Source organism: Nicotiana sylvestris, chromosome 12, assembly GCF_000393655.2.
Source record: "Nicotiana sylvestris chromosome 12, ASM39365v2, whole genome shotgun sequence".
Classification (NCBI taxonomy): Eukaryota; Viridiplantae; Streptophyta; class Magnoliopsida; order Solanales; family Solanaceae; genus Nicotiana; species Nicotiana sylvestris.
Window position 1 is genome coordinate 84,447,108 of NC_091068.1, and position 25,676 is coordinate 84,472,783.

The 25,676-nt window shown below is 41.8% G+C and overlaps 2 protein-coding genes across 2 annotated transcripts; one reads left to right on the forward strand and one right to left on the reverse strand.

The window, feature by feature from the left end:
* Positions 1-18,560: 18,560 nt before the first annotated feature.
* LOC104218588 (uncharacterized) lies at positions 18,561-19,064 on the reverse strand. The gene has a single exon (XM_009769118.2). It carries the CDS (start codon positions 19,062-19,064, stop codon positions 18,561-18,563), a length of 504 nt encoding a protein of 167 aa, XP_009767420.2.
* A 3,382-nt stretch (positions 19,065-22,446) lies between these two features.
* On the forward strand, positions 22,447-25,036 carry LOC138883300 (uncharacterized). Its single transcript, XM_070163981.1, has 2 exons — positions 22,447-22,797; positions 24,893-25,036. The coding sequence occupies exons 1-2, from the start codon at positions 22,447-22,449 to the stop codon at positions 25,034-25,036; spliced, it is 495 nt and encodes a 164-aa protein (XP_070020082.1).
* Positions 25,037-25,676: the final 640 nt, after the last annotated feature.

Sequence of the window (25,676 nt, forward strand, 5' to 3'; positions counted from 1 at the left end):
TAATGAGAACTGAAATTGCAAGCTTTAAACTCTGCAATATGTGCTTTACGGTAGGGTCCTGCAAAGCCATCAAAGACGAACAAAACGAACAAAATTTTTATGCCCCAGTTTGGCACTAGGAAAATTTTGTGAGTTATCAGCAAAAACTATAAACTATATAATTTATTGAAAGGCAGACAGAAACAGTAGTATAAACTAGCTAAAAGGGATAAAATTTGTAACAAATGATTGTGTAACCAGGGATCGGTACCCGGTACTACTGAAAGGAAATGTAACCAGGGGTTGGTACCCTATCTTACTGAAAGGAAATAAAATCAGGAGTTAGCACCATGTATTATTGATAAAGTGTTGAATCGCTCTCAGTGAGAAGGTTCTACCTGAGTTAAACTACGTAAAACAACCTGAGCGAAGAGTACTTCCGCCCGGAACTATGAGCTGGATCCCCCTAGGTGAAATAGTTCTACCCGAGTTAAGCTATATTTAACAACCTAAGCAAAGAGTACTTCTACTTGGAACTATGAGCTGGATCGAAATGGTTCTACCTGAGTTAAGCTACGTAAAACACCCTGAGCGAAGAGTACTTATACCCGGAACTATGAGCTGGATCCCTCTAGGTGAAATAGTTTTACCTGAGTTAAGCTATATTAAACAACCTAAGCGAAGAGTACTTCTACCTGGAATATGAGCTGGATCCCCCTAGGCGAAAGGATTCTATCTGAGTTAAGCTGCGTAAAACACCCTGAGCGAAGAGTACTTCTATCCGGAAATATGAGTTGGATCCCCCTAGGCGAAAGGATTCTACTTGAGTTAAGCTGCCTAAAACACCCTGAGTGAAGAGTACTTCTACCCGGAACTATGAGCTGGATCCCCCTAGGCGAAAGGATTCTACCTGAGTTAAGCTACCTAAAACACCTTGAGCGAAGAGTACTTCTACCCGGAACTATGAGCTGGATCCCCCTAGGCGAAAGGATTCTACCTGAGTTAAGCTACCTAAAACACCCTGAGCAAAGAGTACTTCTACTCGGAGCTATGAGCTGGATCCCCCTAGGTGAAAAATTTCTACCTCAGTTAAGCTATATTAAGCAACCCGAGCGAAGATTACTTCTACCCGGGATATGAGCTGGATCCCCCTAGGCGAAAGGATTCTACCTGAGTTAAACTGCGTAAAACACCCTAAGCGAAGAGTACTTTTACCTGGAAATATGAGTTGGATCCCCCTAAGCGAAAGGATTCTACCTGAGTTAAGCTGCCTAAAACACCTTGAGCGAAGAGTACTTCTACCTGGAAATATGAGTTGGATCCCCCTAAGCGAAAGGATTCTACCTGAGTTAAGCTGCCTAAAACACTCTGAGCGAAGAGTATTTCTACCCGGAACTATGAGCTAGATCCCCCTAGGCGAAATAGTTCTACCTGAGTTAAGCTACGTAAAATACCCTGAGCGAAGAGTACTTCTACCCGGAACTATGAGCTGGATCCCCCTAGGTGAAACGGTTCTACCCGAGTTAAACTACGTAAAACAACCTGAGCGAAGACTACTTCTACCGGGAACTATGAGCTGGATCCCCCTAGGCGAAAAGGTTCTACCTGAGTTAAGCTACGAAAATAGGAGGTGTGAACAATAGTGATGCATGCTGAAAAAAGAAAAATGGAGATCTTAAAGAGCATACGTTTGGTGACATTCATTCTTTTAGAATTGCCATTCTGCACTGCTTTATTCCTTCTTCAAACAAAGAAAAATTTATGAGTTTTCAAAGTGGTGGTTGTTTTGTGGCCTTGATGCCCTGAGTAGCTTGATTCACGGCCACTGCTATCGAAGAACCGATTCTATCAGTATGGTACCTAGATGCTCTGCCGCTCTGTATCATTTTCTGGGGACCTTGGCTTTACAATGTTGCCCCCTACTGTTTCATACCCAAATATCCATGGTACCACTACCCTTGTCTTTAAGGCAATGTATTTTTTCTTTAAAATCAAACTTAGTTGTCTTGCACCCAGTATCAGTTTGTGTCCGTTGTGCTTATCAACTTTTCTCATGAAGCAGGTCTTGCTTAGGCTACCTTTTCAATTTCTTTGAGACACTTTGTTCGCCTTATCAAATGAGATCACAGATGGATTCGTGCCTTTGTCAATGCCATATATGCCCCAAATTGTGCTCGATATTACGGGGAAACTGTAGCTAGTTTTGTAACCCTTTCTTTGCTTCAATTTTGATGCAGGATATAGATCGAAAGGGACTTAAAGAAAAATTATGGGTAAAAATAGAATAATAATTGGAAGCGAAAAAGAACTGTGCTTAAACAAAAGGTGTCCCTTTCGGGGAAAGGAATAGGGAGACTTATCTGGAGGTATGTGCCGACTTTAATGAATCATGACATGCATTTTGGACTGGATGCCTAATCCGTCTGAGCTGTCTAATTCTCAAAATCCACCGCAAATGTTCATCTTGAAATTGTCTTGGTTGTGCTCATGTCGGAGAATCGAAGACCCTCATTCGATTAGTAGTGCCCTTTGTAGGTTTTCGCTAACTAACCTCTCTCATTTCTCTACTAACCGTCACCTTGTGGTGCCCATTCACCAACAAGACTCTCTCATTTCTCTGCTCACTGTCGCCTTATAGTGCCCGTACGGGTTTTCACTAATAAGACTCTCAAATTTCTTTTTTTTCTTTTTTTTTCTTTTTTTTGACTAAGATACTGCATGAGGGAGGTTTCCTAACGCCCTTGGCATGGGGACTTCAAACATTCTCAAAAAACATCGATAAGAAGTTCTTGAAAGGTAAAAAGGCGAAATGAACCTTGAACTGAATTACAACTTTTGGAACTATTTTTACAGAAAAACCATAAAATAAACAAACTTCTGCCCTAGTTTTGAAGTATTGGGAATATGGATTTTTTGTTCTGATGGGACTAAACCCAGGGTAAGGATGCCTACATATCCTTTTGGAATCAGGTCGGACGTAGTTCAATGGCTCAGAAGGTTTGTTGTTTAATATTTTTTTTGTATGAAACCCCAGATTATGTATCATGTGATTAGTTTTGAGGTGACGGGCATGTGGGCGTGCACTGTATGAATTATGTCTTGGGCAATTCCATGGATTTGTATAGTCAAATAATTTGTTGTGTATCCGTATATTCTCTATGTTTTATAGCAATTGGACTATAAGCCATGTTAGAAATCATGTTTAGGCTATATGTTGGTACTGTAGGGACCCATAGAGGTCGTGTTACGTGTTAATTATCTGCTAAATTGCTATTTGTACTCAATATTCATTTTACTTGCATATCATATCTCAGTTTTTATTCTTTTTTGTTGATACATCATATCATTTTTGTTTGGGTTAATTTTCATGATTACTGAGAGCCCGAGAAACTAGAGAGGTTGATGACTGTTACTTTGAGAGGATGCATTGACATCATTATTATTGCACTTCAGTTGTCATATATCACTATCTTTACATTTCTGAGAGATATTATCTCTGTTTCAGTTGAACCTGACATGAATTAACTGTTTTGGCCTTAATTATCGAACTTGAAAGCATGCCTACCTTCCTATATTGAAATTACTATAATTGAACTTTAACTATGAAGCTCGTCACTACTTTTAGTTCTTTATTTAGTCTTGTTACTTACTGAGTTGGTTGTACTGACGCTACACCCTGCACTTCATATGCAGATCCAGGTGTTTCTAGACATGGTAGGTGTTGATTCACTATGCAGTTGATCCTTAGGAGATTTCAAGGTAGGTGCTCGGCGTTTCGCATACCTTGTTTCTCTTCCAGCGAATTCTTCACACGACTGGCATTCTGGAGACTAGTGGGGTCTCATTCTCCACTTTTTATTTCACTAGGGCTGCATCCAGATAGTGGGAGGCTTATAAGAGGCGCATGCCGGTCGGTGCAGCACCACTTACATGGCAGGAGTTCTCCGTTCTCTACTTGGAGAAGTTCGAGCCGCAGTCTTGCATGGAGGAGTTGCGCAGACAGTTTGAGCAGTTACGTCAGAAGGGCATGTCTGTGATGCAGTACGAGATGAGGTTTTCTGAGTTGGATCAACATGTCGTTTGTTTGGTTCCCACTATTAAGGAGAGGATTAGGAGGTTCATTGATGGCCTCATATATCAGCTGCAGTTGCTTATGACTTGGGAGAGGGAGTTTGGTACTACTTTCGACGAGGTGGTTGATATTGCTCGGCAGATAGAGATGGTTCGTAGCTGGGAACGTGGAGAGAGGGAGGCCAAGAGGCCTCGTGGATCAGGCGGTTTCAATGGTGTTCCTTTGTCACTACCCAAACTAGAGGGCCATAACTAGCACCCAACCATACTTGCCGAGCACCAATATACATTTTATCTAACCTTCTTTATTATCTTTTAGGGCTGATGAGATCAATATAAATGGTAAACATGAATCATGGACAACCAACAATTAAAGATGATGGCATGAACATACATAACATAGGATGACCAAACAATTAAGAAACTATATATAAAGTACGAGCTACCACGCTACCATGAAAGACTATATAACAAAAATCAGCCAACAAGGCATACCCAACTATACATGAGTCGACACCTGTCTATGAGCCTCTAAAGGAACATAACTGATGAAACATTGTCGGAACAGGGTCCCGACATACCCATAATGTCTATAACAAAAATGCATACCAAAACCATAGCAAGTCCGGAGAAGGGATCTCGCCAATAATCGCTGAACTGGGCAACCTACTGTGGTGGGGGAGCTACATCTACCCGTCTATCAGGACTTGAAGCATGACATGCAACATCTACAAATAGAAAGGATGTCAGTACGAATAAAGTACTGAGTATGCAAGGCAGGAAAGCATAACTATGAACACTAATGTGAATAAGGATAGAGAATATACAACCTGTAACATCTAGGTACCTCTGTGAGCTACTGACATGAAATATATGATACAGACATATATATACATAAACTTTTAAAACACGCGCCTCTGTGGGCATCATCATCATCATAACATACCCGACCTCAATGAGGACTCGGTAAAAACTTACCCGACCATCATAAGGCTCGATAGAATCGTACCCGGCCATCATAAGGCTCAGTAGAATCGTACCCAGCCACGTGGAACTTGGTAAAACCTAATTGATCAGTGGTTGCACAATAGGTGCCATACCCGGTCAACTATAGCGTAACTCAGTAGAGTAAAATAGATAAATATATATAATGCATGCTTGACTAATAGAATCACGTTCTAAACCTTTCGGAGTGACGTAAGGTCGGTATCCTCTGTGCACGTTATTAGAACTTACTCTTCACCATGAACCTTATAAGAATCAGGAAGTACCAACAACATTGATAACATAAGAATAAGAGAAAAAACATCAACATCAATCATTCCATAAGAGGGGAAACAATGTAAGTACTGCTAGCTTCTAAGAGTAGAGTATCTTTGAAAGCTCGTTCATTACATTATGTACAATCAGAGTCATGCAAAAGAAGGAAATGGATAGCCTCACATACCTTGTATATACTGCCCAACCTCAAGCTATGTAAATGTCACGAATCCTTAGTCTTTAGACAGAAAGAACAACTCCAATTTGTCCTTAATTGTCCACGAAAAATCCCTCCAATGCTGCCACAATAACAAGGAAGCGAAACTAGCAATCAATTAGGATTTTTCGGTACTAAAATCACTTTAGAAGGCTTGAAATCACCTAGGGTTGATAATAAGAACTTGAGGGAGTATTTACTGAACATAAACCCCTTAAAAGTTAAAACAATCTCCCATATGAGCTGGAACAACACAAAAATGAGCAACAACAAGAAGAACAAGAAACTTACTAGCGCCAAGAGATTCCCGACACTTGATTTGTGTTGTTTGCCTTTTGTTTGGGTCTTGAATCTTGAGAGAACCTTAAGAGGGTGTTTCTAGGGTTCTAAGGTCTGAATATACTGAAAAAAATAACTTAAAACGGGTTGTAGGCATTATATATATATATATCCAAATGTCTTAAACTGCCTAAGTGGGCTCCATAGAGAGGTGCTTGGCGCAGAATGCAAATATCTCTCTACTCCAAGATCTTATCGACAAACGGTTTAATGCGTTTGAAACTAGACTCATAGATCTTGAATTTGGTGGGTATATCACCCCGTAATTCCATGTAAATTGGTAGAAAAGCTTAGTAACATTTGACCTAATGTTTAAGTAATATTATGAACCTAAGTTGTGACAACTTTTGTCGACTTTTGTTTCATAATTCGTTTGACTTCAAGACTTATGATACAGGTATTGTATGATTCAAATACCTTAAAACATGACCTCTTAAGTGTATTAATCACCTCTAGGTTTACCCAAAAATATGGCTGACAACATCCCTGATTCGTTTAATTTCTAATACTTGTTAACCACCCTTATACACTTTTGTATCATTTAAGACCAATAAGATTAACTTCTTATCATCTTAAAGATAATATCTTCATGGATTTACATCGACTACCTTATGGCATGAACTAATGTACGTGAATATGGGTTGTAACATCCTTCTGGGGGTCAGTTCTACCACAGCAGGGGTCGTTCTTATAGGTATGCTCAAACAACTCGTCCAGTTCACCGTACTTCATCATCCAGGCATGGTCCATACAGTGCTCATCTGGGTCAGTCATCTCTCAGTGCCCTTCTAGCTTAGAATTCGTCCCGTACTCCATCGGTTCATAGTTCATCTATGCCGGGTCCTTTTAACAGTTATCCCGGTGCTCAGGGCTCCCTTCAGTTCCCAACACCAGTTCCGGGGAGTTGCTTCGAGAGCGAGGAGTTTGGGACTATGTGGAGGCAATGTCCTCGTCATCCGGGAGGTCTAGTGCAGCAGAGGAGCTAGGCTGTGACTTCCGCACCAGTTACTTCACCACCCCCGTAGCCAGCTTGAGGTGGAGCCCAGGAAGCTAGAGGTTGCCCTAGAGAGGGAGGTTGATAATGTGGCGATCAGGCCCGATTCTATGCTATTTCTTCCAGACCAAATGTTGGTGCTTCAGATGTAGTGATCATATGTATTGTCTCATTATTCCACAGGGATGCTTTTGTATTATTTGACCCTGGTTCCACTTATTTGTATGTAGCATTGTATTTCCTCATTATTTGGATATAGCCCATGAGTCCTTAGTTTCATCTGTTCATGTATCTATGCTAGTGGGCTATACTATTGTTGTGGACTGTGTATATCAATCGTGCGTAGTGACTATTGGGGGATTGGAGACTAGAGTTGATGTCTTGTTGCTTAGTATGGTTGATTTTGACATGATCTTGGGTATGGAATGGTTGTCTCCATGTCATGTTATGCTAGATTGTCACGCTAAGACTGTGACGTTAGAGATGTCAAGGTTGCCAATGATCGAGTGGAGAGGTTCCCTAGATTATGTTCCATGTAGAGTGATTTCATACTTGAAGGCCCAACGGATAATTGGTAAGGGATGTCTATCTTATTTGGCCTTTGTGAGGAATGTTTGTGCTAATACCCCTGCTATTGATTCTGTTCCATTGGTACGAGACTTTCTGGATGTGTTTCCCACAAACCTACCGGGCATGCCGCACGATAGGGATATCGATTTTAGTATTGACTTGTGCTGGGCACTCAGCCAATTTCTGTTCCTCCATGAAGTATGGCACCAGTTGAGTAGAAGGAATTGAAAGAGCAGCTTCAGGAGCTTTCTGATAAGGGGTTTCTTTGGCCTAGTGTGTCGCTTTGGGGTACACCAGTTCTGTTTGTGAATAAGAAGGATGAGAGGGTACTATGCGGATGTGCATCGATTATAGGCAGTTGAACAAAGTTATAATCAAGAACAAGTATCCTTTTCCATGCATTGATGATCTATTTGACCAGCTTCAAGGAGTGAGAGTGTTCTCCAAGATCGATTTGAGGTCTGGGTATCACCACTTGAAGATTTGGGACTCGGATATTCTAAAGACAACAATTAGCACCCATTATGGTCATTATGAGTTCCTCGTGATGTCTTTTGGGCTGACCAATGCTCCAACAACATTCATGCATCTGATGAACAGTTTATTTTAGCCTTATCTTGACTCATTTGTCATAGTGTTCATTGATGATATTCTGGTGTACGCTCGTAGCCAGGAGGAACGTGCTCAGCATTTGAGGATTGTGTTGCAACAGTTGAGAGAGGAGTAGCTTTATGCCAAGTTCTCCAAGTGTGACTTTTGGCTTAGTTCAGCGGCATTCGTGGGGCATGTGATGTCTAGTGAGGGGATTCAGGTGGATCCAAAGAAGATAAAGGCGGTTCAGAGTTGGCCTAGACCGTCCTCAACTACGAAGATTCGGAGCTTTCTTGGTTTGGACGATTATTATCGTCGCTTCATGGAGGGATTCCTGTCTATTGCACCGCTCTTGAACAAATTGACCCAAAAGGGGGCTCCTTTCAGGTGGTCGGATGAGTGTAGCTCCAGTTCTAGTTTTACCTTCAGCTTCAGGCTCTTATATAGTGTATTGTGATGCTTCTCGGATCGGTATCGGGTGTGTCTTGATGTAGGATGGTAGAGTAATTGCTTATGCTTTGCGACAGTTGAAGCCTCATGAGAAGAACTACCCTATTCATGATTTGGAGTTGGCTGCCATCATACATGCATTGATGATTTGGAGGCATTATCTCTATGGTGTATCTTCTGAGGTATTTACGAATTATCGGAGTCTCCAACACTTGTTCAAGCAAAAGGATCTAAATTTAAGGCAGGGGAGATGGTTGGAGCTGCTAAAGAATTATGATATCACCATTCTGTATCATCCGGGGAAGGCTAATGTAGTCGCCGATGCCTCAAGTAGAAAGGCGGTGAGTATAGGTATACTTGCATTCATTCCTATTGGTGAGAGACCTCTTGTAGTTGATATTCAGGCCTTGGCCCACCAGTTCGTGAGATTAGATATATTGAAGCCTAGTTGGGTTCTAGCTTGTGTGGTTTCTAGGTCTTCCTTATATGATCGCATCAAAGAGCGAGTATGATGATCCTCATTTGCTTGTCCTCAAGGACAAGGTTCAGCACGGTGATGCCATAGATGTTGCCATTGGGGATGATGGAGTGTTGAGGATGCAAGGCCGGATACGTGTGCCCAATATAGATGGGTTAAGGAGTTTATTCTTGAGGAGGTCGACAGTCGTGGTATTCCATTCATCTAGTGTCGCTGACACGCTCAAATTACATTTAAATAAATAGTGTAAGGCGGTCGTTGTCATATATAATAACCAACAAGGTTGGGGTCGAATCCCACAGGGAATAGCTGTGAAAAGATTACTTGAATAGTGTGAAACTTGACTTAAGTCGTAATTCTGCTCCTTTAGCTTAAAAAGAAAATGATATAATTGTGAATTAACAAGATAACTATTTTAATGTGAGAATGTAACTAGTTTGATTAAGGAAACCAAGGTTGTGTCCCCATCAATGAAATGTAATGCTATCGGTGTTAATATGATATCTTTCTAATGTGTTCTTTGATATGCCAATGGTTTCTAAATGACTGCCCAATATTTCCCAATAGTTGGGTATATTTTCTCTTTATGATTTTCCCAAATATATAATAGTTGCAATTAAGAATAACTAATTTATGCCAAGTAGAACCTACTTATTCCTAAGCGATACTATTAAACAAGGTGTAAAGCCTTGAGTTCTTAATATTCACTTCTACCAAACTCTAGCCCACTTTTCCAAGAAAAGATAGAGTAAAATGGAATGAGTAAATGTTTCCAACCACCAACAATAAATAAAGCATAAGAAATGAATAAATATCAACCAACCATTATATGTATATTCAATGTTATACACCTATTAACATTACACCAATTTAGGGTTCACAACCTTAGTATTTAAAACTAGCTACTCATACAAGAATCCAAAGACAAAGCAATAAATAAAGTCATAAAGCTTACAAAGGTACAAGATTCTCTCTTCAAAAGAGTCCAAAATAATGGTGTATTCAATGCCTTCAATGTAGTCTCTTTTTCAGACTCAATGACCCACCAAAACCCTAGTAAATCTATTTATAGTGGACTAAAAATCGGGGTCAAGATTGGACAAAATTGCCCCTGCAGAGCCCTTCTACGACCGCATAATGGTCACATATCATGTATGCAGTTCGCATAATTGAAACACGTGTCACATATTGCAGGTCTTGAAGCCCAGTTCTCCATCGCATTCCGATTTTGCGGTATGCATAGCAATTATGCGACCGCAGACTTCATTGCAAAAGTGTTAAGCCAAATTTCCAGTTGCGATTGTGTGGTCATTATACGGTCCGCAGAAGTGTTATGCGACCGAATAATGGACCACATAATCTTCTCTTCAGTTCCCAAAAGAGCTGTTTCAGTTTGCAGTGGGTTTGCAGTCCGCACATCACTTCTGTGGTCGCAGACATACCGCATTTCTGCCTTTTTATGGATTCTTGACTTCTTTTCCATGTTTTTGGTTCTTCAAGTCTCGTTCCCTATAAAACACCAAAAATTCATAGGGATTAACTATAAATGCTTTGAAAGATGAGCTAAAGTCTATGTAATTGGTATCAAAAATGCCTAAATTCTACGGCACATTAACACCCCCAACGTAGATTCTTGCTTGTCCTCGAGCAACTAAAACAAAATTATCCTATCCTATACTACTTCTTTTTCTGATGTATCATAAAACAGCAGTGACTGTAGATGGTTTTGACTATCAGCTAACAAGCATGTAACTTCTTTAATTTACCCTTCATGGATGAAAACGATCATTTAACAATTCGACTAATCAACTTGTGAACTTCGATCCTCAACCAAAATGACAGAATGCCACTCACAGCTAAATGTGCACTTGTATTCTACCTCAAGAACCTAACTTATGTTATATCTTGCAATTCATGCGTGCTCACAACAAAGGAAATCCCCAACTCACACATACGCACAGGGGATGCAATCAAACACTCTTGCATTTAGAACGAAAGCTACATGCTCCAAGTATCAGTCCATATGTTTGCCCTTATTTTAACTCGCTGCTATCTCAAGAATGATTGATTATAGATCACCAAGTACTTTTCATGTGTTGTAATGTAGGTTTCGGGACGAGTTGGATGAATATTTGGGAATGTAGTGGCTATACCCTCCTTGAACTATACATACACTTTGCTTCTTTACTACATATAACTTATTGACCTCGAGTTACCGACATAGAACCACCTCAAAGTATTTCTTCAGTTTTTACAAGACTCTACTCTATTTTTCTTTTCTTTTTTCAATTGTTTTTCTTTTTGGAGCTGGATTATCTTCATATATATAACTTTGAGGATTTTGTTACTTTTTTTTTTACATAGAGTAGTCAACTTTACCCATTTCCACTTTATACCAACACCCCCAACTTAGGCTTTTAGCCTCATTATTGATCGTTGAAGGAAGGATGGGTTCAATAGAGGGAATTATTTCACAAGGGGTAAAGGTTTGTAATGTGGTAGCCAAATAAAAGGTTGAAGGCTCAACGCGGGTAACTAGGGTAAGTGATGTACCAGGAAGGTCAATTTGGTCAAAATTAGCTAGCAGTCACAAAGAGAGCCCAAGATCATTTCAGCACCCAATCATTAACCTAAGAGTTGTATTAAGAAACCAACCGGGAAAGTTGTAGATATCACAAGTTAAGAATATGCATTAATTATACAAATCCTCACTCACTCACAACGCATGAACTGTTCGACTCAGCATAATTTCAGCCCTCAAGTGAATGCACGACAACTCAAAGCTTCATCACATGATAATTGAGATTCTGAGTAAGCATAAAGTCAAAGGGCGAGCCTCAAGTTCGCAAGAATGACTAGCCATTTTTGTTTTTTTATACAAAATTTGAAGGGTACCATTTATTCAACAAAAATTCATTACATGTTTGAAGCTAGAACAATCAATACCAAACAAGTCAAAACATATTGTGTTATCGCCATGGTTCTACTATTACACTCTTGGAAAAGAATCCGGCGACGAAAAACCAAGGGGAATTCATTGCTATCTACCAATCTACACTATTCAAGTAAAGAGTTTATGTACAAATTTCTCACAAATATTTAACGACCCCACCCCAACCAAAAGGCATGAAATGTCCACAATGAATACAGAATGTAAAAGCAAACTTTAGGGTCTTCTTAGGGCACACTAGGCGCTAGGAGGGGCTGAAACATTGGGGGGAAGCTGTGGGGTCAGATGCTGGCACTGCGGAAGCTACAGGTGGAACCTCAAACTGTGTGGTGGTATCTGAGGCTAGAATGGGAAGCTCCACATGCTATGGAGATGGGTCTGGGACCTGTGATATGCTAGCCTCTCCCATCGATGGCTGCATGGTCGATAGATTGGCCTTGGCGACCATGTCCGTAATAGAATATACAATTGTTGTCTGCACATCTGCTTCCTCTTCATCCTGTATATCTGTAGAGACTACAACTTATTTGCCTCTGTTGTCCCATTGATCCCTAGTCTACTCAACCAATGACTCCTCATCAGTTTCCTCATCCTCACTGTCTCCCTCATCAGTCTACCCCTCGGACTCTCTAGATCCTTCCTCTGAAGGAGTGTCAATGTGTGCAACGGAAGTCGAAACCTTTGAAGTCTCAGTACCCTGGGCTTCTGGAGCTGTCAAAAGGTTTGTGAAATCCAGGTCCAAGCTCGGAATGTGGGAAGTGCTAGTGCCCTGCTCACCTTCCTACGGAAGAAAGGAGGTCAAGTCAAACTCCAAATTTTGCATCTTGTGCAACTCTAATTTCAGCTCAGCAACATCCTTCTGGAGTTTAGGCATATCTCCAGCTTCGCCTCTCTCGACCCTCTCAAGTTGCACTTCAAAGTGCTTGAGTCGATCTTCATAGTATTGATGTTGTTGTTGAAGAATGCTTACCGAAGCTTGGATAGGGGCCAGTGCTTGCCGGATGAGGGTTGGGAGTTGTCAATTTGTCTACTTTGGTATTGGCATGTTGGGCTAGTAGACCTAGCTTTGATAGAGCTGGTAAGGCATCAGTTGGTTGTGGAGTGGGTTGCTTAGGAGTGGATGTGGAGGTAGCCGGTGTTGAGGGAGTGTCAGGCAATGAGGGAGCAACAAGTGTTGCTGAGTCTGGAGGAGGAGTGAGTGAAGGCTCTGTTGGATCGTCGACCATGGTATCTGCAACATCATTTATCCGGCGGATGTCGATATCTTGAATAGCTTTTGCTATGAGATCATGTTTGGGGATAGGAGGAACCGTTACAACTTTACACAAGGAACCGATTAGGCATGGAAAAGGGAGCGAAGTTACTTTCTGGTTCGCCCGAATCCTAATCTCACGTATATAATCTCACCCACATCAACCTTGATGCCCGTCATGATGCATGCAATGAGGATTGCCTTCTTGATGCTTATACCTATTTCATTTCTTGAGGGCATTAGATGGGAACACACAAAACTCAGCCAGTACCAACCTTCTTGGGTAAGATCCCTCTTGTGGATCTTTTGTTTAGGTGCAATCCAGGGCGGAGTTCCCTTAGCTATGACAGAAGCTACCCAAGCACGCTCGGATTCCTTGTTTTTAATCTTGTCATCATATTCTGTGGTGCCTAGCTCCCAATCCTCGAAGTATACATCATTGATTGACCCTGCATCAGAGAAGACTTCAACTCCGTGGACCAAAACAGTTTCTAGGAACCTACAGTTTCTCTTTTGTTTTGCGTTCCTAGATGCATCATAGGCAGCATAGAATATCTGTGTGAGTGTTTCATTATACTCTCCTGGGACCTAACTGAATGACTCCCACCCTCTTTTTTTCGATGTTTTCTAGTACATGTGGGTAATGTTCTTTTAAACCGTTCAAGCTGAGCTTCTTTTCTTCCAGGATTTTTCTCTTTTCTAAGCCCTCCCTGTACAAGGTCCGAGAGTCGGCAACCCTAAACTTGAGATCTTCTATATTTTTCTAGTGCGCTTCAGCATGAAGATCAATAGGTGGCACAAGATCGGTATTTGCTTCCTCCTCTTCAGACTGGGAGGAATGCTCAAATGTCCTTCTAGCTGTGTCAGGTCGGGAGCATTTGGATTGATGTGTTTGTTGGCTCAGAACAACAGCTCATTTATTTCCTCGAGCGAGAGGTGATCGCAATGAGAGAGACTTCTTTAGTGCCATTCCGGTCAATGAAACTATGGGTAAGTGGTTGATACATCATGGGAATCACATTGAGGGAGTATTAAGGGACCAAGAAACTTTTGCAATGAGTTATGCGATCGCATAACAACTATGCAAACCGCAGACTCATTGCATAACTAAAGCACTCAGGAGTTAAAACAATTTTGCGATCATGAAAGGGCCCGCAGAACAAGTTATGCGACCGCAGGTTGGTTGCATTAGTGCTCATCAGATGGGCAATTTATGGCCGTAGTCCGTGACATGAGTGTGCGATTGCAAACTCAACCGCAGAGTGCATTCTCAATAGGCCAGCTAGGGCACCCATATGCGACAACTTTTCAGACTACAAAGATCGTCTTCCTCAGTCAAAAAGGGTCAACCTACTCACGCACAGAGTTCCTCACACTCAAATTGAGAAATTTCCCACAAACTACTCACCCAAATCCCCACAACAAAGGATTGAGAATGAAGGGAAAGAAGGGAGGTGCAAGCACATGATATTATTCAATCATAATTAAGAAAAAAAGGGGAGGAAAATTACATACCAGATATCTGAGCTATTGAAGACTTCGGTACGAGATGTGAACCAAGTGAGTTCTCTATGAAATTCCAATCCTCTTTGTGTGATTGTGTGTGTTTTTGGTCTTTTCTTTTTCTTCTCCTTGTTTTTTTTGTTTTTGATTTTGTTCGTGTTGTACAGTGCTTGTGTATGAGTGAGAGTGAGGGTGCGACTAGTATGCGAAAGGTTTAGGGTTTCACCTGTGCGTTTTGCGACTGACAAGTGAATCCCATAATATATTATGCGATCGCATATGTGTTATGCAATGGATTAATGACTAGGTCGCTCAACCTTACTTTACGACGCGTTCTGCGGTCACATAGTTGCTATGCGAGTCGCAGAAGTTGAAATCTTACTACATTTTTTAGGACCCAACTTGCCATTTTTTTTATTGTGTCTGCGACCACTATGTGGTTCACAAAGTCATTATGCGACCGCATAGTTACCGCAAACCACAAAACCTCTTTTCTTCATTTACCTTAGTACTTGCACCTTGGTTCATGGTACTTTGGGCTACTTGCATTCTAACACATATGTTAACCTGCTCAACAATAACAACTAAACCTACAGAAATGAAAAACTAACAAAAAAAATGTTACCACAAATGGGTTGCCTCCCAAGAAGCGCTTGATTTAACATCGCGGCACGACAATGTTGACCCTATTTGGGCTACTCAGTGGTGTGGGTTGGTATAGGACTATCCTTGAGAGAAAATTATTCTACCAAGTGCCTTTTCCATATGGTGCTGAGGTAATGCTTGACTCGTTGGCCATTTACTTTAAAAGTTCGAGTCCCGTCCTTGGACTCCAATTCAATAGCACCATAGGGGGACACATTCACAACTTTGAACGGGCCAGACCATTTGGATTTGAGTTTGCCCAGAAATAACTTGAGTCTTGAGTTGAAGAGTAAGACCAAGTCTTCGGATTTGAATTCCCGCTTCAAAATCATCTTGTCATGAACAAATTTCATTCTCTTCTTATACATGGCTACACTCTTATAGACATGGAGACAGAATTCTTCCATCTCATTGAGTTATGTCATCCTTAGGTTAGCAGTTTCGGCACAATGAAGATTCAACTTTTTCAATGCCCACTTGGCTTTGTGTTCAAGCTCCACTGGCAAGTGACACGCCTTAACAAAAACCAACCGGTGCGGTGAGGTGCCAATGGGAGTCTTAAATACTATGCGATATGCCCACAACGCATCATCTAGCTTCCTTGACCAGTCAGTCCTGTTTGCATTAACCATTTTTTCTAGGATGTTTTTGATCTCCTTGTTTGAAACTTCCACTTGGCCACTCGACTGAGGATGATAAGGTGTGGCCACCTTATATTTGACTCCATACTTTTCAAGCAGCCTGGTGAAGGCCTTGTTGCAAAAGTGATAACCACCATCACTAAGGATGGCCCTGGCAGTACTAAACCGTGTGAATATATTTTTCTTCAAGAAAGCGGTCACACTCCTTGCCTCATTGTTGGGCATGGCGATTGCCTTGGCCATTTGGAGACATAGTCCACAGCCACCAATATATGTGTCATGCCATAAGAGCTCACGAAGGGACCCATCAAGTCTATCCCCCACACATCAAAGATCTCAACCTCCATTACAAAGTTCATAGGCATCTCATGTCTTTTAGAAATTGACCCTTGTCTTTGACATTGATCAGATGCCTTGACCATTCGATTTGCGTCTTGGTAGATCAATGGCCAATATTATCCACATTCAAGCACTTTTGCCGCAGTATGATTTCCTCCATGATGGCTCCCAACCAGGAGTCATGGCATACCTTGAGAATTGGAATTACCTCATCTTCTGAAACACACCACCGAATGATGTTGTCGGCACAAATACGGAATATAAAGGGTTCCTCCCAATAGTACTGCATACACTCCCGCAAGAACCTTTTCTTTTGATAAGCTTCCAATCCGTTGGGAATAAGGTCACTAACCAAAAAGTTAGCGATGTCGGCATACCAAGGAGAGAATGTGCTAGACAATGCCAATATATGCTCATCTGGAAAGGCATCATTAATTTCAAGGTATTCTTTTGGTCTCCCTGCCTCCTCAAGCCTAGATAGGTAATCCGCAACTTGATTTTCTGTCCTTTTCTGATCCTTGTCTTCAAAGTCAAACTCTTGCAACAAAAGGACCCACCTAATCAATCTTGGTTTAGCATCCTTCTTTGCCATAATATAGCGGAGAGCAGCATGATCGGTGTAAACTATCACTTTGGACCCCAACAAATAGGCTCGAAATTTTTCAAAAGCATAGACAATGGTGAGCAGCTCTTGCTCAGTCACAATGTAATTCATTTGTGTTCCATTGAGTGTCTTGCTTGCATAGTAGATAGGATGAAGGATCTTCTTATGCTGTTGACCAAGTACCGCCCCAATAACTACACCACTAGCATCACACATGAGTTCAAATGGAAGGGACCAATCGGTTGTTACAATAATAGGTGTCGTGGTGAGATTTTCTTTCAATTCCTCAAAAGCTTTGAGACACTTCTCGTCAAACACAAACTTTGCATCTTTTTCAATGAGCTTGCACATGGGATTTGCAATTTTTGAGAAGTCCTTGATAAAACACCTGTAGAAACCGGCATGCCCCAAGAAACTTTGGACACCTTTTACTAAAATGGGTGGTGGAAGCTTGGAAATGATTTTGATCTTTTCCTGGTCAACCTCTATGCCTTGTTGGAAATTTTGTGGCCCAAAACAATGCCCTCCTCCACCATGAAGTGGCACTTTTCCCAGTTAAGCACAAGGTTGGTTTCTTCATATCTTTTGAGCACTTGTCTCAAGTTTTCAAGGCAATGCTCAAAGGAGTCACTTACTACAGAGAAGTCATCCATAAACACCTCTAGGAAATCTTCCACCATGTCCGAGAAGATTGACATCATGCACCGTTGAAAGGTAGCCGGGGCATTGCATAGCCCAAATGGCATATGGATGAAGGCAAAGGTCCTATACATGCATGTGAATGTTGTTTTCTCTTGATCTTCTAAGGCAATGTTGATTTGGTTATAGCCGGAATAGCCATCCAAGAAGCAATAGAATGACCTTCCCACTAGCCGATCAAGCATTTGATCAGTAAAAGTCATAGGGAAATGGTCCTTGCAAGTAGCACAGTTTAGCTTCCGGTAGTCCATGAAAACTCTCCACCGGGTCACTGTTTTCGTTGGGATGAGCTCATTTTTGTCATTCTGAATCACGGTCATGCCTCCTCTCTTTGGCACACATCGCAGGGCTTACCCAAGAACTGTCGGCAATGGGGTAGACCACCCCGACATCTAACTATTTGATGATTTCTTTATTTACCACCTCTTGCATCGAAGGATTTAACCTTCTTTGATGCTCCATGCTTGGTTTGCTCTCTTGCTCCTATTGTATCTTGTGCTCACAAATTCCGTTGGGAATCCCTCGGATGTCCGCTATTGTCCACCCAATGGCTTGCCTGTGCTCCCTCAGGACATTCAACAAGTGTTCTACCTGCACATCATTCAACAAAGAAGAAACGATTACCAGTAGAGTTTCATTAGAGCCAAGAAATTTATACCTTAAGTGCGGTGGGAGTGGCTTGAGCTCAAGTTGTGGTGCTTCAATAATTGAAGGCTTGGCGGGAGGAGTGACTCTATTCTCTAAGTCAAGAGAAAGTTTCTTTGGTGCATAAGTGTAGGACCCAAGTACTTCTAATGCATTCATCGATTCCATGTACCCCTCCATGTCTTTACCATCAAAATTTACCAAAATAGCTGCCAACGCCTCACCAAGGCATTCTTCTTCCATCTTTATCTCGATTGCATCTACTACCTCATCAACCACATCAGTGACTGAGATGCTTTCATATGCATATGGCAACTTCATACCCTTACTCGCTTAAAAGGTAACCTCTTTGTCATTCACTCGGAACTTGATCTCATTTCGTTTCGAATCCATAAGTGCTCTTCCGGTAGCACTGGATGGTCTCCCCAAAATGATAGGGATTTCTTTGTCAACAGCACAATCAAGGATCACAAAGTCGGCGGGAAGGAGGAACTTCCCCACTTTCACAAGAACATCATCAACAATACCCACCGGTCTCTTTATTGAACGATCAACCATTTGAAACCTTATACTTGTAGGCATTGGAATACCTATCCCTGCTTGCCTGTAAATAGCAAGAGGGGTCAAGTTGATGCTAGCCCCATTATCACAAAGAGCTATTGCAAAATTGTGCAACCCAATAGTGCATGGAATGGTAAAAGCTCTCGGGTCTTCTTTCTTTTGAACGGTGGTTGTTGCAATGATGGAACTAACCCGGTGAGTCACATTCACCACTTCATTCTTGGTGGTTTTCTTCTTTGTGATCAAGTCTTTCAAATACTTAGAAAAACCCAACATTTTTTAAAATGCTTCCACAAATAGAATATTCACCGATAATTGCTTGAGAATGTCATAGAACTTCTCAAGTTTGATATCATCAACCTTCCTATCAAGTCTTTGAGGAAAAGGAGTATGAGGTCCAGGAATTGGTGCTAGATTTTTTGGTGTCTCTTTCATCTTTTCCTTAACCTCTTCCTGGCTCACTTCTTGAATTTTCACTTCTTCTGGGAATTTTTCAGCTTCAACGACAATTGGCACCTCAACTTGTGTCTCAATTTCTTGTTCAGAATCTTCCACTTCGACCACTAGTTCATTTTCTCCTTGAAGTATTTTCCCACTCCGAGTTGTGATTGACATATAATGAAAAGTTGGACCGCTCCCACTATCTTTTGGGTTCACTATTGTGTCACTTGGGAGTGTGCTCTTCTGCTTCGAATTTTGTTCTCTTGATAGATCTCATTTGCATCTCCAACTTTTGAATAGATGTGGTGTGAGAACCCACAAGATCGGTCATATTCTTCATTGAAGTGTCGGATCTTTCTTGATTTTGCAATACTCGTTCAAGCATGTTTTCCAACTTGGACTCACTTGAAGAACTTTCCTTCCAACTTGGATAGTTGGAATATTGCCCCATTGGTGGAACATAGGGGTTTGATCTCCTATTTGAAAAGTTATTGTTGTTGTTACTCCAATTCCCTTGATTTGAACTACCTTGGTCATTTCGCCACTGTTGGTTTCCTTGCCCTTGCGGGTTAGGCCTCATTGATTTTATTGTCCTGAACCTTGGTAGGGTTGCCTTTGATAACCTCCTTGAGAGTTGTTGACATAATTTTTTTCCTCGTAATCCTCATTTAATATGGGTTGAACATCTTCCACCATGTTCACCTTTTTTGTTTGGCTTTCAATGAACATCTTCGTCAACACATTAGCGTTGGTGGCAAGCCCAGGGATTACTTGATCTCTCTCTCTTGGTTCTCCTTAATCATTTTGGTCAAGGAAGGAGTACCATATGCAATTCCACCCGTGGTGTCCTCTGAGTGCCAAACTTGCTTATGTTTTGCCATTTTGTCAAGGATTTGTGTGATCCTCGCAAATGTTTTATCCATAAAAGATCCATCAGCTACATTTTTGGCTATAGATTGATTCACAGGATCCAAGCCCATGTGAAATTTCTCCAACAAGATAGTATTCGGAAAACCATGATTCGGCAACATGAGTAAAAATAGCTTGAATCGATCCCATGCCTCATGTAGGTTCTCTCTCGATAATACGTTGAAAAAGAAAATTGTATCCCAGAGTTCAGACTTCTTGCTTTGCGGGAACTATTTAGCTAGGAAAGCTCGGGTGAGTTCAGGACAAGAATGAATGGAATTAGAGGTGGTAGATTTTGGATCCATTTCCTTGCCTCTCCAGCTGTCAAATATAATAACAACAAGGTTGGGGTCGAATTCCACAAAGAATAGGTGTGAAGAGGTTACTTTAATAGTGTGAAACATGACTTAAGTCGTAATGCTGCTCCTTTAGCTTAAAAAGAGAATGATATATTTGTGAATTAACAAGATAACTATTTTATTGTGAGAATGTAATTAATTTTATTAAGGAAACCAAGGTTGTGTCCTAATCAATGAAATGTAATGCTATCGGTGTTAATATGATATATTTCTAATGGAAGGTTTTTTGATATGCAAATGGTTTCTAAATGACTATCCAATATTTTCCAATAGTTGGGTAGTATTTTCTCTTTATGATTTTTCCAAATATAAAAGAGTTGCAATTAAGAATAACCAATTTATGCCAAGTAGAACCCACATATTCCTAAGCGATTCTATTAAAAAAGGTTTAAATCATTGAGTTCTTGATATCCACTTCTACCAAACCCTAGCCCACTTTTCCAAGTAAAGATAAGTAAAATGGAATGAGTCAATGTTTGCAACCACCAATAATAAATAAAGCATAAGAAATGAATACATATCAACCAATATATATATATATATATATATATATATATATATTCAATGTTAAAAACCTATTAACATTACACCCATTTAGGATCCACTACCTTAGTATTTAAAACTAGCTACTCATACTAGAATCAAAAGACAAAATAATAAAAAAAAGTCATAAAGCTTCTATTTATTGTGGACTAAAAGTTGGGGTCAAGATTGGACTAAATTGCCCGTGTAGAGCCCTTTTGCGACCTAATGGTCGCATATCATGTATGTGGTCCGCATAATTGAAACAAGCGTCGCATATTTCAGGTCTTGAAGCCCAGTTCTCCATCGCATTCCAGTTCTTCGGTCCGCATAGCAATTATGCGATCACAGACTTTATCGCAAAAGTGTTAAGCCATATTTCCAGTTGTGATTGTACGGACGTTATGCGGTCTGCAAAAGTGTTATGTGACCACATAATGGACCGCATAATCTTCTCTTCAATACCCAAAAGAACTACTTCAGTCTGCGGTGGGTTTGCGGTTCGCAGATAACTTATGTGGTCGCACACCTGCCGCATTTCTGCCCTTTTATGGATTTTTAACTTCTTTTCCATGTTTTTGGTTCTTCAAGTCTCGTGCACTACAAAACACCAAAATATCATATGAATTAACTAAAATGCTTTGAAAGACGAGCTATGTAATTGGTATCAAAAGTGACAAAATTCAACAGCATGTCAGTCGCGAAGATGTACCAGGACTTAAGGCAGCACTATTAGTGGAGGAGAATAAAGAAGGATATAGTGGGGTTTGTGTTTCGATGCCTTAACTGTCAGCAGGTAAAGTATGAGCATCATAGACCGGGTGGATTGCTTTAGAGGTTAGAGATTCCAGAGTGCAAATGGGAGCGAATCACCATGGATTTTGTAGTTTGTATCCCATGGACTTTGAGGAAGTTCAATGCTATTTGGGTGATTGTGGATCGGCTGACCAAGTCCACGCACTTAGTTCTAGTTGGTACTACTTATTCTTCATAGAGGTTGGCTGAGATTCACATTTGAGAGATTGTTCGCCTTCATGGTTTGCCAGTGTCCATTATTTCAGATCGGGTACGTAGTTTACATTGCAGTTTAGAGAGTCGTGCATTGAGAGTTGGGCACCCAGGTTGAGTTAAGCACAATATTTCACTCTCAAATGGACGGACAATCAGAGCGCACTATCTAGATATTGGAGGACATGCTACGCGCTTGTGTTATTGATTTTGGGGATTCATGGGATTAGTTTCTGCCGCTCGTGGAGTTTTCCTACAACAACAGTTATCAGTCGAGTATTCAGATGGCTCCATATGAGGTTGGGAGATGGTGTAGATCTCTATTGGGTTGGTTTGAATCGGATGAGGCTAGCATATTGGGTACTGACTTGGTTCTGGATGCTTTGGACAAGGTTAAATTGATTTAAGAGCGGTTTCGCATGGCACAGTCTAGACATAGTTATGTCAATAGGAGGGTCCGTGATGCTGCTTACATGGTTGAGGAGAAGGTTTTGCTCAAGGTTTCACCCATGAAGGGTGTTATAAGGTTCGCGAAGAAGGGCAAGTTGAGCCCTCGGTATATTGGACCATTTGAGGTACTTCGGAGGATTGGAGAGGTGGCTCACAAGCTTGCCTTGCAACCTAGTTTGTCGAGTGTGCCTCCAATATTTCATGTTTCTATGATCCGGAAGTATGTCGGCAATCTGTCTTATGTTTTAGATTTCAGCACGGTTCAATTGGATGGTGATCTGACTTATGATTTGGAGCCGATGGCCATTTTGGATAGGCAGGTTTGAAAGTTGAGGTAAAAGGACATAGCTTCAGTGAAGGTGCAGTGGAGAGGTCAGCCATTTGGATTTTTAAAATTTTTGACCAGGAGTGATTTTTTGATATCGGGGTCGGATTGGAGTTCCGGGAGTGGGAGTAGGTCTGTGGTATCACATGTGACTAGTGTGCAAATTTTGAAGTTAATCGGGCGTGTTTTAATAGGTTTCAGCGTCGTTTGTAGAAGTTGGAATTCCTTAGCTTCAATAGCCTTGGATTGGGGTGTGATTCGTGTTTTTGATGTTGGTTGAGGTGATTTGAGGGCTCGACTAAGTCCGTGTCGTGTTTTAGGATTTGTTGGTATGTCTGGTTTAGCTCTCGAGGTTCGGATGGTTAATAGATCAAAAGTTGAAGTTGGGAGATTGTTGAAGCTGGACTCTGCTAGTATAACCGCACCTGTGGAGCTTTTCTCGCAGGTGCGGCCTGGGTTGCGCAGGTGCAAGTTTGGAGGAGAGTGTGTAAGTGGCCGCAGATGCGAGGGAATTTCTGCACCTGCGTGATCGCATATACATCATGTGGACCGCTGAAGCGGAATGAGGCATGGGAGATGGGTTCCGCAGAAGCAGCTTGGATGCTCGCAGAAGCAAGTCCACAAGAGCGGAGTAAGGGGTCGCAGAAACCGAAGGAGCCGCAGATGCTGGTGAATGGTCGTTTCTGCTACGCCACAGAAGCAGTTAAGTTTCCGGAGAACCGGAAGTTCTGGGTAGAACACTTAAATACAAGGGTTCGCGATTTTGCTTCATTTCAAACATTTTGAGCTCGGGTTTTAGCGATTCTTGAGAGGATTTTCGATGGGATTCTTTAGGTAAGATCCTTGTGCTCATTTTTTTTATCAATAATGTTGCTTCCCTATTGATTTTCCCACCTAGTTGGTGTGAATTTAAGGTGTAAATGGAGTGTTTGAGACTAGGGATTTGGAGAGTTTGATTTGGGGATTTGGGTGGCGATTTGGTGTCGGATTTTGATAAATTTGGTATGGTTGGACTCATGGTTGAATGTGCTTTCAGGTTTTGTGACTTTTATCAAATTTCGAGACGTGGGACCAGGGCCGGCTTTTGAGTCGGTTTTTTTACTTTTGATTAATAACTTAGTATTTACTTATGGAATTGTTTCCTTTAGCCCGTGTTAATTGTATCGTACTGTTTGTGGCTAGATTTGGGAATTTGGTGGACGATTCGCGAGGCAAAGGTATGGGAATTATCTCGTAGTGTCGGCTTTTCTACTACCACATTAGCCGCCATCATGACAGGCTAGGATATTTGGTCGTGACAAGTTGGTATTGGAGGCTAGGTTACATAGGTCTCACGGGTCCTGAGCAGGTTTAGTAGAGTCTTGTGAATCGGTACAGAGATGTCTGTACTTATCTTCGAGAGGCTGCCAAACCCTTAGGAAACTTTAATTCTTGTATTTTTGTCGTGCGGATCGATTCCGGTAACTAAACTTCTGTATTTTATTCTCTCACATATGGAAAGTATACGTGCTATTGGTCACGACGGACAACCATCAGTACAACTAGCTAGGGCCGTGAGAGACTGAGGTTGTGGTAGGGGAAGAGGTGCAGCATGTACATCAGCTAGGGCAGCACCTACAGATCTGCCAGTTGCCCCAGTTTAGGAGCAGGTTCTAGTTGTGGCTAAGCCAGTAGGACCAAACTAGGCACCAGATGTGCCCATTGTGATTCCAGGCTTTCAAGAGGCCTTGGCTCAGATTTTGACTGTGTGCACCAACCTCTCAGGCAGTCTCTATTCTGGCCGCAACAGCCACATCTCAGGCTGGGGGAGGTACTCAGACTCCCGCTGCCCGTACGCTAGAGTAGGTGATGCAAGGACTTGAGACACTGAGGTACTACCAGCCCAGCCGATTGCAGCGGCTTAAGCCCCGGTGGTTCCCGCTATGACTGATGATGAGTAGAGGAGACTTGAGAGATTTGGGACGCTTCAGCCTCCATCATCTAGCGGTGTTGAGTTAGAGGATGCTCAGGGCTTCTTGGATAAGTGGCAGCGGATTCTTCACATGACTGCTATTCTGGAAACCAGTGGGATCTCATTCATTACTTTTTAGTTCACTGGGGCTGCCTTCAGATGGTGGGAGGCTTATGAGAGGCGCAAGCTAGTCGGTGCAGCACCACATACATGGCAGGAGTTCTCCGTTCTCTTCTTGGAGAAGTTCATGCTACAATGTTGCATGGAGGAGCTGTGCAGATAGTTTGAGCAGTTACGTCAAGAGGGCATGTCTGTGGCGCAGTACGAGATAAGGTTTTCTGAGTTAGCTCGTCACGCAGTTTGGTAGGTTTCCACTGATAGGGAGAGGATTAAGAGGTTCATTGATGGCCTCATATATCAGATACGATTGGTTATGACTCGGGAGAGGGTGTTTGGTGCTACTTTTGATGAGGTGGTTGACATTGCTCGGCAGATAAAGATGGTTCGTAGCCAGGAGCGTGGAGAGAGGGAGGCCAAGAGGCCTCGTGGATCGGGCGGTTTCAGCGGTGTTCCTTTTGGGGGTCAATTTTACCACAACAGGGGTCATCCTCATAGGCATGCTCAGACGACTCGTCCAATTCACCGTGGTGCATCATCTAGCCATGGTCCATATAGTGCTCATCTGGGTCAGTCATCTCTCACTGCCATTCCAGCTCGGAGTTCATCCCATGCTCTATCGGTTTAGGGTTCATCTATGCCGGGTCCTTCTAGCAGTTATCTCGGTGCTCGAGGCTTCCTTCAGTCCCTATCACTAGCTCCGAGGAGTTGCTTCTAGTACGGGGAGTTTGGGACTAGGTGGAGCCAATATCCTCGTCGTCTGGGAGGTCTAGTGTAGCAGAGTAGTCAGGCTGTGACTTTCGCAC